Here is a 15467-nt window from a genome sequence, read left to right on the forward strand (position 1 = left end):
TTCTCTGTCTTCCTCTTGCAATCACTAGGCTCACCTCTTTTCTGGAATTATCAGGCTACCTTTTTGACTTTGCAGATGAAACAAACAAGCTGTCTCCTCCCGACCCCCCCCCCCCTTTGTGGTCTGTTTTTTTGTTTGTTTGTTTGTTTGTTTTAATTTTTTGTTTGTTTTCAGACAGGGTCTCACTATGTAGCTCTGGCTGGCCTGGAACTATGTATAACAGTCTGGCCTCAAATTCTGAGATCCACCTGCCTCTGCTTCTCAAGTGCTGGGATTAAAGGTGAGCACCGCCATGCCAGGGGGATTGAACCCACAGCCTCAGTGCTAAACAAGCCACTCTACCCACCGAGCCACAATCCCAGCTAAAATTCTCTTACTTAAGAATGTGGTTCGTGACCTTGGTTGGCTCAGTGAGCGCTGAACTCACTGGAGCTCTTCCAGACCAGATGGTTTCCTTTACAAGAAGCTGAAGTTTTAAGTGACTCCTCCACAAAGCGCCTCTAAAACTGATGCTTTCAACGTTTACTTCTGTCTCACAGGCTCTGTCCCTAAAGAAGATCACTCACCAGAGACCAACAACCCCCCCCCCAGCCCAATGCTACCACCCTGAAGAAATGGAGAGGGAACAAAGATGTGAGCAGTGATGACATTGGCTGAGGTGGAAACCGTATTCCTTCTCCCTACAATTCTCATCCACCGTACTCTCTGCTGAGTGAGTACACGACATGCATGATGGGAACCACTCAGGCCATTTATGAGAGTGGAGACTGCAGCACCGTCTCCTCCTGGGGTCACTCATGTGCCTCCTCCAACTAGCAACAACGGGTGATGTCTTGCACTACCCTGAGTAGAAGCAGGAAGCATGGCTTCCGGATCCGCATGCAATCGTCTCAGGTGCGGCTAGCATGGATGACATGAGAGACTTCTCCAAGAATGCCTCCCCCATACTTCTAGGTCCCACTTCAGAGGAACCAGCTTCTCTAGATTGACAAGTAAGGCAAGCAGAGTTCCTGGCAAATGGTTGTCCTTAAGCTCTGACTGAGCTTGCAAGGGAAAAAGACATGGGCTTTAGAGTATCTCAGTGAAGAGGTCGTTTAAAGCTTTAAGGACCAAGGTGTGTCCAGATCCACAGCTTAAGGTCTTCTCAGTGTTGGTCTGAACCACCCAGGTCCTGGAGAGGCCATCTGGACGGGATCAATGTCAGTCTCTGGCCAGGACAGTTTAATATGCATGTTACTAAGAGTCAGATGAACCTCACTAGAGATGATGGCCTATCTGTTACAGTTCCACGTTCCTCCTATCCCAGGTCTTACTCCCACCTTCCAATAGAGACTGAGAGATCTAAAGTTCAAAGAAGGATTGGGGGTTTCATTGTAAAACTTTCTGGATTTTTTCCTGACGTTTGGGGTAATGAGTCTGAGGAATGGCTGCTTCCTTTAGGTTAAGAGCAAATCAGAGGGACTGAGCAGGAAGGAGGGTGAAGGAAGCATCAGGTAAGGCAGTCACTCAAATCCATGAGAAGAGGCCGTATATAGGAAACCAGGAAACCAGCACACCACTATAATTAAACAGGCGGGCTGTGGAGGTAGGAGTGACAATTCTAGACCTGCTTAAGCTACTTAGGAAGACAGGGTCTCAAAAAGACAGACAGACAGACAAAAAGATACCCAAAACTAAAAAGTAGCTAAAGATGTAAGCAGAGAGAAAGAGAAATGAAGAGACCAACTATGTAACAGCCATACAGGCTGCCTTCTACAGAAATTTCTTGTACCCTTTCACAGAAAAATCTTCATTTATGAACCTTGGGTTCACTCTGATTAATGGATTATGTCTTGGTCTGAGACTTACCCCTCCCTCTTTAAAAAAAAAAAAAAAAGCAAAAACAAAAAGCAAACCAAGTCTGCATTATCTTTCCCTTCAGCTGCATCAACCGACAGCAGAGTTGAGAGAGATGCTCCACTCCAGGCCTTACTGTTTGCTCTCTCCCAGGGAGGAATTCCGACAGGATGCTTACCCACTTAACCTGCTGGTGTAAGCAAGCTAGGGAAGCCACACAAGGAGACTATGCCCACAGCCCCAGGCACCAGGGAAAGAGACTTATGGCTCAAAGAAGGCTGAATGTCAGAGCCTCCTGTGAGGCCACAACCAGCAGCCCTCAGGACTAGGTGCTAGGCTGGAAGAGAGTTAGTTCCTTACGGAGAAACTACACAAACCTCCATATTTCTCACCGAATACTTCAACCAAGCAAACACAGAAAGTGCCTAATTCCTAGGAAATGGAGAAGGAATAGTGTAGAGAGAATCTCTTATAAGCATTACCTGTCAATAAAAAAGTGATGGCCAATGAGCTGAGGCAGGAAATAGGTGGGACACTGGCAGGAAGAGAAAGGATTCTGGGAAATAGAGAGGATAAAAGGGAGATTCTCCCAGGGAACTCAGAGGAGAAACCAGAAGTATTTGGAAGAGAGACGCTGGGAAATTCAGAGACCGAGGAAAACCCTGGACATTAAGAAAGAAGTGGGACAGGACTTAAGAGAGGTAACTAACCAAGTGGTAAACATAAAATAGCTTGAATGGGTTAATGTGCCCTCTTTAACACCAAAAGATGGCTCTAAGAAACTATGCTTCCAGAAGTCCCTGATCTGCCCACTAGTAAACTCTGAACTTAGGCTCTTAGCTACTACAAAAATGGTACCTGGACACGCCTCTTGAGACGCTCATCCTGACACATGAGCAATGGGGATAGAAAAGTACCACTTGACACTCCTATGGGAGTCAAAATGGGGAATATTTGGAAAGCTCAGGTGAGAGGAGAAAGTGCTAGATATCTCAGAATGCCAACTGACCAATCAGAAAGGAAAGTCATGCCAAAAATATTGCCATAGGTGAAGAAAACTGCGAACAAGGAATTCTAAAGTCCAGGGCAAGAGGGGAGCTGCTTGCAGGGATACAGAGGACACTGCCCAGGCATGGTGGTTGCATGCCTGCAGTCCCAGCACTTGGGAGGCAGAAGGAGGATTGATGCGAATATGAGGCTAGCCTTTAGTGAATCTCAGGCTAGACAGGGCTACACACCGTGAAAACCTGCATCAAATAAACAATAGCGGTGATGATTCTGTGAGAAGACTATGGGCCCTCCAAATAAACACTGAACTGAAGGATGCCTGAGGAGATGCTTTCCAAAGCAGTTCGGCCCCTTGGCCTGGGCTGTTGTTTGAGTGATTTCAAAATGTGTCTAAGCCAAAAAGTAAATGGGCAGAGACTTGTCAGTCAGTGATACTGGTGATGAATACTAAGACTGGAAGGATAAAACGCAAATAATTCTTCAGGATCTATGACCAACCAAGGGCCTACAGGTTAATGGTACCCACAGAGAGAAAGAACCCAAAGCAAGATGTCTTTTTCTGTAAGCATCTAAGAAGCAAAGTATTTCAGATACTACACAGCAATCAACAAATTAATTAGAATAAAATTAAATGCACAAACTCTAAAACTGTCACCTGTGATATGACCTCAGTACTTCTCTGACTGTGGGCCACTATCAGATCTGTCCCAACTTAGACATAAAGGAGCCCACCCCTAGATTTTGAAACCCCCAAATCAAACCAGGGTTAGTTGAGAAGCCTGCTTTGAAAATACAGAAGCTTTCAGCCCTGTCCCAGGATCTTTCAACAACTCCCCCCGCCCCCGACAGCTGTAAAATGTAAGCTGCAATCTGTTGAAGTCAGAGCAGGGACTCAGCAGGACTTCAACAGTTCACTCACCCCGTGAGCATAATGCAATGTTTGAAGAAACACTGACAAGTCTGGACCTTAGACTTCGTGTTTGTGAAAATGAGAAAACAGTATTTACCACAGATGTCCCCCCAAAGTGACCACAACATCCTCACAAGTCCATCAAGATCTGAAGCATATTTGGGCCCTCCACAAGGTCAGCATCCAGGCCCAGGGACTCCCATGGGCTATTCTAAAATAAGACTGCTCTTACAAAACCCATCTTCCTCTCACTAAACCACACACACACACACACACACACACACACACACACACACCAGTAACTCTCAGACTCAGCTTAGTAGAAACATCTGGGTGAAGAAGATAGCTCTGAGTATGATTTTCTGTACTCAGCACACTTACACTTGACATTTTTATTTACCCACTCTTCCTGCTTACATTGGTCTAGGTTAATAAGGAGAAACATTTGGTCAGGCAGCACATGCCTTTAACTGGGATTTCAGAGGCAGACTGATCTCTGTGAGCTCAAAACCAACTTGATCTGTAGATCAAGATGTATAGGGAGATCTTAGTTGGCCAGGGCCACATAGTGAGACCCAGTGAAGAAGAGAAGGGGAGTGATAAGTTCCATTTCATATTGCTATATTCATAGCTATATTCATAGCAAGCCTATTAAATGAGCACCATTCCCATTTTATAGAAAACTAAGACACAGAAAGTAATTTACCCAGTAACTCCCACCTAGAAAACACAAAAGATGATTTCCAAGGCCAAGTCCACCTGACCAGAAGACTGAAGCCCTTGGTCATTATACTTGTGTTTAGTAGGATTTTTTTGTGTTTTACAGCAAGGGCATATTTTCAGAAACCTCATCTAACATCATAATTAATAATGAAAGTCTGGATGTTTTCCTCCATGAATAGAACAAGGCTGGCTGCTCTCAGCACTCCTATTCAACATTGTACTTGGCAGCCCCAGCCGGTGGAATAAGGAAAGAAAAAGAAAGAAATGGCAAACAGAAAGGAAAAATTTAACTTTTTTGCTGACAACATAATCATGTGCATAGAAAGTCCCAACAAATCCAAAAAGGAAAAGCGTTACTGGCACCAAAAAAAAAGGCGAATTTATTAGGGTCACAGGATATAAAATCAACATTGAAAATGGAAGAGTGGGGGTTACAGCTCAGCTTGTTTAGCATCACGAAGACGTGGCCTTTACCTTCCATCACCATACTCAGAAGGAATTGCTTTTAATATTGTCAGCCTTCCGTATGTGTGGTTTCTGCATCAACAAACTGTACTGTATAGCTGTGCCTGAGCTAGGTACTTCTGTGTGGAATGCACACGGGCTTTCATCTTGTCATTATCTCCTAAGCAAAGCACGTCAATAACAATACAGCTTTGACCTCATCGGAGGCATTGTACATCATCTAGAAACAACTCTAGGAGGATGTGTAGGTTATATGCAAACACTGTAGCATCCATAAGGGATTTGAGCACCTACAGATTTGGATATTAATGGAGGGCCATGGAGCTGGTGTCCCTTGGATACTGAGAGACAACTGTACGAGCAATGAGAAACTGGAAAATGAAATCAAGTTAATGATACCATTTACAATACCATCCCAAACCATGAAACACCTCAAAATGGACAAACTACATACAAGCCATGTTCATGGATAACCAAATATTAACAAGATGTTTTTTCTTTGTTTTACACAGTCTGTCTACATTTCTCTGTATGTCCTGGAGTTCACTAGATAGGCCAAGCTGGGCTTGAACTCACAGAGATCTGCTTGCCTTTGCCCTCAAAGTGCTAGGATTAAAGGCATGAACCACCATGACTGGATTTGTTTCGTTTTTTATTTTGACTTATTAATGTGTGTGTTTGTGTGGATGTTTTGCCAGCATGTTTGCCTGTACACCTGGTGTGCCTGGTACCCATGTAGGCCAGAAGAGGTAGTCACAGATCCTGGAATTGGAGTTATAGTGGGTAGTGAGCCAACATGTAGGTCCTGGGAATCAAACTTGTATCCTGTGGAAGAGCAGTCGGTACTCCTGACAGCTGAGCCATCCCTCCAACCCAGCAAACTATTCTTTTAAACTAAGACTTCAAATGCTGCTTCCACAGGTAAGGACAAACTCATCAGCCTAGCGTTGAGATGAAAGGCATTGTCACCCTACCTCTGAGCTCATGGCCCTCTACTACTGAGAATGCTGCTCTCTGCATGGAATCAGTTTGTTTTGTTTTGTTTTGGTTTTGGTTTTGGTTTTGGTTTTGGTTTTTCGAGACAGGATTTCTCTGTGTATCCCTGGCTGTCCTGGAACTCAGAGATCCACTTGCCTCTGCCTCCCAAGTGCTGAGATTAAAGGCATTTACCAGCATGCCCAATGAATTGATTTTAATTAATGGATTCGTCTCTCTTTATCCTCAAACTATTCTCACCCCATCCATCTCTCACTGGAATCACATCTCAAAACTGCTCCAAGAGGTTTCTTAAACTCTCTAAGAGATATGGCTTTATGACAACCTCACACACCTCCCTCTAGTGCTGTGTTGTCATAACTTACAGCATTTCATAGTCTAAATTGCGCTGCTGTTACATCAGTGTAGTTCAGAATTGTAAATTCACAGCTAACGGGACCTATAGCCAATTTGTTGATATAACATCTAAAGGATAAACAATTTTTTTAAAAAATCCCTTTAAATAACAAAAGCTTTGGGATACAGATCACATGGCTGTCAAAACAGAATTACTGCTACCCAGAGTATTGAACAGTCTGGCTAGGTATTCAGCCTTGTGGTGACCTTCCTTTCATACAACTCTGAGTTAGTTCAATTTGGTTTTTGTTAGATGGGCCAATACCAAGATCAAGGCCAAGCAAAACATCTCAGCCTAATGGGCAAGGACAGTCCATTCTCAGTCTTCATAAAGCAGACAAAGAGGAAAGGGGTGGGGAGCCAGTGCCCTTAGAACAGGGTAGGGAATCCATGAGCGATTTTTTTTAAAAAGACATAAAGGATTCTTCATCCAGAAAAAGCATGGAGAGAAACCTGACTGTCATATCTTGGCAGGGGTCTGAGACACAGAAACCATCAGGATACCTGTGCCTCTGCCCTTCTGGAAACATCTGCAAGGGGAAGTGAAATGTCAACCTGTGGCTGAAAATATTTAATCCCAGTCTGGAATTTCTACCCCACCTTTGACCATTTCATTCCTGGATAAAAGACACACATGACCTTTATATTTATAATAAGCCTTTATTAACAGTAATGCTGATCAGATATCTACCCTCCATACTATTAAAATCTATTTCCTATCAATAACCCTGAGTTATTCCTTACTATGTTTCATCTGGGCTGCTCTTAACTCCAATTGGCCAGCTCTCAGGGCCATGCTTTCTTGACTCCTAACCTATGGAATCTTTCTCCGCTCTTCACCCTTTTCTCTCTCCCCTCGTGGTGTCTTCAGGCCTTTGAACCCCAATCCCTGCCTATCTCAATTCTGCTCAGCTATCGACTGTAGCTATCATCTTTATCCACCAATCAGAAATAACTTGGGTGCAAGGTCACATAGCATCACTTGCCATCTAAGTGACAATGACACTCTTGTCTCTGGGGCAACCAAGCCTTGTCCCCACCCCTGAATTTAGTGTTACAACACATAACAACAGACCAAACCTTAACATCAACCACTTTTACCCACCCTGGGAGGCCAGCAGCACAACCGTTTGCTGAGCAGAGGCTCACAGAAGTACAGGCTTTGGAGGCGCTCTACCTCTGTCCCAGAAAAGGTCCCTGGAGAGGTGTTTGGCTCTCGCTGCATATACAAAGTGGGAGGGAATGTGACTGTAGATTGAGCTCATATGCCACACTCTCCTTGAAGTGACTAGCTGGGGAAAGAGTCCTGGATTCAACTTGATTTCATAATTACCAGAAGCATCACAGCTGATTGGCAGCAACTGAGTTCAATCAGTATAATTTGTCTTTTGACCCCAGATTGGCAAAAGCTTCCCAGTTCTTTGCCTGCATTCTAGCACATCTTCTTCATGTCATCCGAATGACCTCTGCTTGTCCTCCATGTCTGCCCAACTTCTTACAGCCTTGCATGGCACATTAGCTCAGCCTGATCAATCTGGGTGCATTGTTCTCTTTTACATTTGTTTGTTTGTTTGTTCATTGGTGTATGTGGGTGCACCTGCTACTGTGTGTATGGAAGTCGGAGGACAAATTGTAGACGTCAATCCTCTTCTTCCACAGTGTAGACTCTAGAGCTCTAACCCAGGTGGTCAGCCTTGACAGTGAGCTTCTCTGCCCTCTGGGCCATCTTGCTGGCTAGGCCTGTGTACTGCTAAGAGTCTAATTTCATAAAAAGGCTAAACATTTCAGCAAAGAGTGGGTTTGAGATGTTTGGGTGGATTAACTGGGCATTTTGACAATGTGGCTTCTCCTTTAGCGTGCTTAATTATGATGTTTAACAGACATCCTTGCAGTTTGAGATGACACTTTCAAAACAAAATTCTCTCCCAGTAATGACTTGGACCCTGCCACTCAAGGGAAAAATCAGCAGATTGTGTAAGGTTTTTATTTGAACTTGGCAATCTCTTTTGTAATCTTATTTTTTTTTCTCACTGGAAAAGAAAAAAGGTGCTGTTTGGTTTTAAATTTTATGTATCCCAGTTGCTTTGTCACCAAAACAAATTGTAAAGACGAAAAGGAAACATTTTCAACTTTGTCGTGAGTTTGCTCTTTCACAGTCAACTCAGCCACATTGCTCTGGAGTTGCCGACTTCATCCCTTAAAACTCATAAACTAGATTTGTCTCTGTGTACAAATTCTAAAGAGTCAATGGGCTGAGAATGGTAAAAAGTGATACCCATTCTACATCCAAATTCAAAACTGGGTGGGACCATATCTTTAGTAAAATTTATACTAACACCATTTCAACCTTTGAAAAGAAAAACCGAGGAATGTGTTGTTTAAAACTACACAGGGTTCTGGGCAAGTAACCAGGGATACATAAGACCATTACTCAAAAAAAAAAAATTAAAATAAAAAAAGAAAGGACGGTGCAGACTGATACTGACATCACTATTCCCTTTCCCAATCAGTATTTAAAGCACTGGATGCAACTAAGTCAACTAAGGGGGTGAGGAGTCCCACTGTTTAGATATTTAATATTTATTTTCTCCTCTACTTACCCAAAAAGCACTTCCCTGATTCTCTCAAACACTCTAACCACTTACCTCTGTGTGTGTATATATGTACATATATATGTATATGCATATGTAATGTGTGTATGTATATATACACATACACACACATCTAGCCACACAAACACACACACACACACACACTATGGCATGGTTTCCCCAGGTAGCCCCTGACTCTCTGGAGCTCACAGTGCTGGCATTGAAGGCATGCACCACCGTGTGTGGCCATGGAATATGTTTCCATGTCACAGCATCTAAAAACTAAGTTGAGATTTTAGATTCTAATCCTAGGATTATATTTGTGAGGCAAAATGTGGGTGAAGTGGAGAAAGAAAGGCTTCGACTAGAAAACTTGACACAGAAAAGCACTCAGAAGAAACAGAGCCCAAGTAGTTAAGATCTTGGATTGTAACGTGAAAAAATTACCATAGAATTGTCTTAATGGCAAAGTAAGTATCCATCCACAAATAAAATAATAAAAAATTAAAACACTACTTTGGGGAAATCCCTTTTAGAAAAAGACATATTTCAAAACTAAACAATTTTACAATTGTTTTAGAGCAGGTAGCTGAGGGCAGACAAGAGGAAACCATGCAGTCTATATGCGGATGGACTTGCTGAGTTTTGGGCAATAGCAGTGTATTTCTTATATTAAACCATAAGAGCCATTTCATTTTAAAACTAAGCTGCTATCAGAGAATAAGATGTAAAAGCTCTGGATAATAAAGGATTGTAAGAAGTACAAATGCCTTGATTAGGAGCTAAGAGGAGGCTAGTCATTTAAACTGTTAACCAGGCTCCCAGGATCCCAAAACATTTGCTAATCACATTAATAGTTCTTCTCTTTGCATTTAAAATTGGGGGATAGTAACCTACCTCCTCCCACCTTCACCCCGAGAAAGCATCCTCTCCAGCAATCTTTCCTACCTCTCAGATCCCATTAGCAACCAATCACCACACTGATTAAGCACATCGTGGCCAAGTACTCTAATTGATAAGGGTTCATTTGGAGGGGGTGGGGGGGGAGAAAAGAAAAGTGGGTTTCCATAGTGATAAGTAAAGGCTACCATCAGACTCAGTCTCCCCACCCCAGCACCCTCACCCCCACCCTGGAGTACAAACCATGTATCACAGATCAGGAAGTTGAGTATGTTTCAACATGAATTTGGAAGCTCTTTTTTTGAACTTCACTTGACTTCATCCATTCAAAAGAGTGTCTCATCTAGACACAATACCAAACACTGCCAGGGGCAAGGATGAGGACAAAAGGGATCTCAGAGATAAGATGTTATTTCTGTCCCACAAATTCCATTGTGCAGAGGAAAGCAGCCACCCAAGGAATGATGGCATAGGGTGGCAACTGAGCCCCCAAACCTATCACCAAGCCCCTGGGACAGGCCGGTTTCTAATCTGGTTTCACTCTCCCAGCTTCAAGCTGCCTCACAGCTGGCTTCCCAGCTGGCTGGGGAAGAAAAGAGTCTGCAAATGAACAGCGTTTTAAAAATATTTGGCCACTTTTGCTATACTAAGTCCTGCAAACCACCTTCCCCTAATATGACAATCTGGGTGGCAGATTGATTTCAAAGTCCACAGGAGCACACCACACACTGGAGAGCCACCAGTCAGCAAGTCCCAAAAGAAGACACGGCCTTCTTCCCCGCTGTCTCCCGCATCTGTTCAATTAGGAAATGGCTTAAAAACATGTATCTGAGAATGCAAGAAGATGAGGTGCAGTTACACCAGATATGTGTGACCACCTCTTCTGAGCGAGCACTGGGTGAAGAACAGGACACACCTGCAGCCTGGCACAGAGTTACGCGGTCCTTTTAAGGCCTTTGTAGCTCTAACTCTCCTTCCCACAGAAAGCTCAGAAAACATCTCCACATATGCAAATTGCTTAGAAATGCAAAGATTTTACTCTTTACCACTAGAGGTAGTTATTTTGATTAAATGCTATACATTGGATCTATAAAATATACCCCTTCGGTTAGGCATTGCTCTTGCAGAGAGATCCCTGCCTATCACTCTCAGGCTACACTTTATAGCTGCAACAAGCCACTATGAGGACCTTTTGGAAGGGGTCCAGTATGATCCTTGGTTTGGTATGACTAAGGCATGTGCTTTAAGTACAACATATCCCTCCACATGGCACATTATCTCCAAGACCCCCTCCCCGAACACTGCTTAGAGAAGACCTCCCCAGGAAACACACCTCTCAAGCCCAGACAGCTCAGACCTGAAACTGGCTGAACAAAGTAACAATTCAACCCCAGTTGCTCAATATAACGGCTACAATGACAGTTTCCAAGTGCCAGCTTCCCTATTTTGCAATGGGCAAATCTGCTCCAAGGAGAGAATGTTCCCAATGACCCTGTGGCCCACGGGGCTTTCTTTAGAATAGAAAACAGAAAATGAATGTGTTAGCTGTTTCCTGCTGAACACAAGGAAGGTGTTGTGGTTAGTTAGGCCGATTGTGTTTCCTCATTTAATATGCCATTACAGCACATGTTTTCTTTAACCACATAGTAGAAAATAAGAAAATATAATTTATATTCTGTCATTATCGCCAATTCCATAAGTCTCCTCTCACAGAAATGCCCTTTAGAAACTAATCCTCTCATGTAAAGCTCCTGATGTCTATCTCTATACTCTCATCCTTTTTTCTTTATTCCAAAGTATTTACTGCCATACACATTTCTGCTCCTCGATAATTTATGATGTGTGAGGGCCTTCCCTTTACAAGTGATTGCAGTCCTAAATTTATCTCTGCAAGAACCACACTACACATAAATAATACGAGATGCCCATGGTCTAAAAGCAGAGTCTATCTATGACCTCAAATCTTTCATGAGCTCTGTATTCAACTGTTGAAACTATTAAATGTGAAGGGAAAACAACCAAAGGTGCAAGGAAGGAGACACTGCAGGGGACAAAGGGCAGGGATGTCTGCTCAGATAGCGGCTGACTGACAATAGCTATCAGTCCTCAGTGACCCTGAGGAGGGATCTTGTGGAGACACGTACCATGCATACTCTGGAGCGATTCTCCAACAACCCAAACAGAAACTGTCCTTGGACAAGGTTCAATACGTGTTTTTACTATCTACTTCCCCCTGCACAATACAGTTAGTTCCACAATTCCCCCAAGGGATCTCAGATTAAATACTTAATAGAATAAAAAAGAAAAGGGAAGAGAGAAATCCTTAGCTGGTCTCAACTTGTCAACATATAACATTTCAGAGCATAAAACCCACATTAAAAAGCAGACAACAATGTTGCTTAGAATAATATCCAAACCATAAACTGCTGTCATTCCGTAAGTTTTTCTCTCCATGGTAAGATTCTTCCAAGATTCTTCTCATTAAAGTGATGGAGGTTTAGTACAGTGCTTAGATACACTCCCACAACTAACTGCCTAAAATTTGCCTCTTAGAAGAGGGGAGTTGGGGGTGGAGAGGGAAGCTTCCAAAAGTCAAAGGCATTGATCGCTCTAAAAAGATGAAAGCAGAAAAATTTTCCAACTAGCTGTTACACGTTATTTTTGCTACTCAAGCCTTTCTACACTACCCAGGTTTAGTCTATAAACTGGTAAATAAACCACCCACTTCTATGAGAGTTCAGGACATCTATCCCAATCCAGGGATTCAACAGTCCAGGGTTACACTAAACACCACAGATTCAGCCTTTTTAAAAAACCATCTTACTGAGAAATCAGTGGGACTCAGAGACAAGAAGAAAGGGCTGTTGAAAGTGTCATTTCTTTAACTTCCCTATGGGAGACCTTCACTCTGCACAGACCCACAGGCTCGTTTACTATCTCCTACATTCCTGTGCAGTATCCAACATTGTGAAGATACATGCAGGTGCAGCCAATGCATCCTGCCGGGATGATGTTAGAGATGAACTTCAAACATTCAGCAAAAGCAAGTTACTCTCACCACCACCACCATCACCACCAAGACCAGGTGAGATACTTCACAAACTGCTAAAAGAGTGTCTGCTCACTAGCTCTGGGTGTTAAGGAGGGAAGGCTGAGCTACTCGGTTTACAAAGACATGTGAAGCACAACGGAGGAGAAAACAGCCCAGAGCCACATGGAGAATGGGAAACAGCAGAAAAAGTCCAACTCTGCCTGCGCCAGCGGTGTGGATGAGCAGAGCAACGGAGCTGGGAGAGGAAAGGGGGGGCGGGGGCGATCATTCCCTAGGAGAACTTGTAAGCGGAGGCCTTCACAGCCTGGGAGTCTGCCCAGCTGCTCCTGTAGACCCTGCCAGCCTGGGCAAGGCAGGCCCCCGGGAGCTGAGCGGGCGAGGCCTCCGAGGGTCACTCCTGACTCACTGAGCCTCAGGCCAGCGCCTCCCGGACCTCACCGTCTTCCCTTCCGCTACTGGGCTATGATGGCAGCTTTCCAGCCCCACATGCCATACATCAGCCGCAGATCTCTGTTGGCACAGGCCAGCGCCTCCCCACCAGCTCTCGCCCCTAGCACACACTTTGAGCCTGGTTCTCGTTCTTCCCAAGCCCACACCCTCACCCACCCGCGACCGGCTCCCTGTTCAGGGGCGGCCCCACCCCCCGGCGGCCGTGCACTGCCAGGCCTGGGCACCTGCGGCACCTCTCAGCCCCACCCCCATCCTTCACCACCTCCCTCCCCCCCCCCTTTCTCCAGCAGAAGGAGGGGGCGACTCACCGCAGTCAGTGCACAGGATCTTGCCCACCTCTTTCTTGATGTTTTTGCCGTTAGGGTCGACCGGGGCAAAGGCTGTCTTAAAAACTAAGGGCTGCTCGGTGGGCTCCAGGAAAAAGATGTAGCGCTGGTTCCTTTCGAGCGGCGCACAGGAGCCCACGCTGATCACCTGCTCGCGCTGCAGCCCCCCGCTCCGGAGCGGCCACTTGTCCAGCACCTTCACCAGCGCCACCCGACCCGAGGCGGGCGGCTCTCGGGTGCTGTTAGAGCTGGAACCGCCTGCCGGGGCCAGTCCCTGTACCTTGCCCTCCACCACCACGGGTGCCTTGTACGCCTGGTCCTGCACCGACTTGAGGCTGGGCGAGTAGCAGGCGAGTGACACACCGAAGAGCAGCATCGAGAAGCCGGGGGCCGGGTCGCGCCTCATGCCGCCGGCGGCTGCGGCTCGAGAGCGGGCGGCGGCTCTCCGGGCTGCGGGGCTGCGGGGCTGCGGCTGTGGCTGCGGCCGCGGCTCTGGGGGCGCAGCGGGACGGAAGATGCTGCTGCTGCCGCTGTTGCTGCCGCTGCTCTCGCTGCTGCTGGTGGTGGTGCTGCTGCTGCTTCTGCTGCTGCTGCTGCTGCTGCTGCTTCTGCTGCTGCTGCTGGTGCTGCTGCTGCTGTCGCTGTAACTGTAGCTGTAGCTGCTGCACCGAGCCTTCTCCAGTGGCGGCGGCAGCGCTGAGCAGCAAACCTGCCGCATCTGGCCAGGCCATTTGGGGGGCTCCGCCGCTCAGCCGCCGCCGCCTTGGGAGGGGAAACAGAGCCCTCTGGAAAACCGGAAACAGCGTAACGTTAGCGCCTCGAAGCCCTCCACCGGCAGCCCGGGGAGGTGGCCCAGCCAGGGCAGGGGACAGGCGGCTAGTGGGCCGCGATGCGCAGCCCGGGCGCAGCGCAGCGCTCCCTCCCTGTGCGCCAGGACTTGGAGGAGGATGCGGAGGATGGGACGCCCGCCCACTTGCTCTCTCGCGCCCCCTCTATCCCGGACCTAGTCAGGAGCGTGGCTTCTGCAGGGGAAGCTTGGAACTGCACTGCTTTAGTGCCCGCCTTCAGCCCGCAGGGGCGCGGGAGAAATCGTGCCACCCTTTGCTCTTGGGATTTATAGGCATGACAATGGTGTTTAGTGCTGTGAGGTGAGGGTGGCTTCTGATAGCATCCCAAGAACAGAGGAGTAGGACACAGGGCGTGCGTCTCTCTGTCCTAAGCCCTAGGCTATAAGTATCAGAGAGGGAGACAGGGCCAGGATAGAGCGCCTGCTTCTTGCCTCTTCTTCCCTGAGAGGACACTGAAAACACCCTTCACCCTCACCCCCAAGAGTCCACCTGCTCGACCCTGCCACCGCCTGGTGACCGCTGAATATTCGAGCTGAGATAGAGGATCCCAGTCCCATTATTTTAAAAGGAGACAATGAGTTTTGTCTCCAGAGGTAATGATTGGAAGCGGGGCCAGCCTCCCAAACTCAGGGTTTTCTCCAGTTGTCAAGGGGAACCAAGCTGCACGTTATACAACCCCATTTCCTTTTTAAAAACCAACTCCCTAAGGGGGGGGGGGCGCTCTTGGGAGCCAGCTTAGAGCCAAAGCCTGTCAGGGCCAGGGAAGACTCCATGGAAATGGTTTCTTTGTAATCTAGTGCTTGCAAAAGCTAATGTCTGATACAAACACGTATACAAACACAAACCATGCTTGTATCAGTGAGAGCCCAGGAAGTTTCCCACATCCCGCTGTTATCCTTGATAGATGCCAAGCGCAGGAATGCTAGTGAAGCTCTCTGAGAATTTGATTCCTGAGGTGGGTCCCCC

At 46.2% G+C, this 15467-nt stretch overlaps 1 protein-coding gene across 5 annotated transcripts in view; it reads right to left on the reverse strand.

Annotated features, from left to right (window-relative positions):
• Nrg2 (neuregulin 2) overlaps window positions 1-14602 on the reverse strand; it is a 184186-nt gene extending 169584 nt beyond the window's left edge. For all 5 annotated transcript variants that reach the window (XM_021150354.2, XM_021150355.2, XM_021150353.2 and 2 more), the window contains exon 1: window positions 13636-14602. In XM_021150354.2, coding sequence (XP_021006013.1) covers window positions 13636-14371 — 736 coding nt within the window. In that variant the 5' untranslated portion in view covers window positions 14372-14602. The remainder of the gene's footprint in view (window positions 1-13635) is intronic.
• Window positions 14603-15467: the final 865 nt, after the last annotated feature.

This window comes from Mus caroli, chromosome 18 (assembly GCF_900094665.2).
Source record: "Mus caroli chromosome 18, CAROLI_EIJ_v1.1, whole genome shotgun sequence".
Classification (NCBI taxonomy): domain Eukaryota; kingdom Metazoa; phylum Chordata; class Mammalia; order Rodentia; family Muridae; genus Mus; species Mus caroli.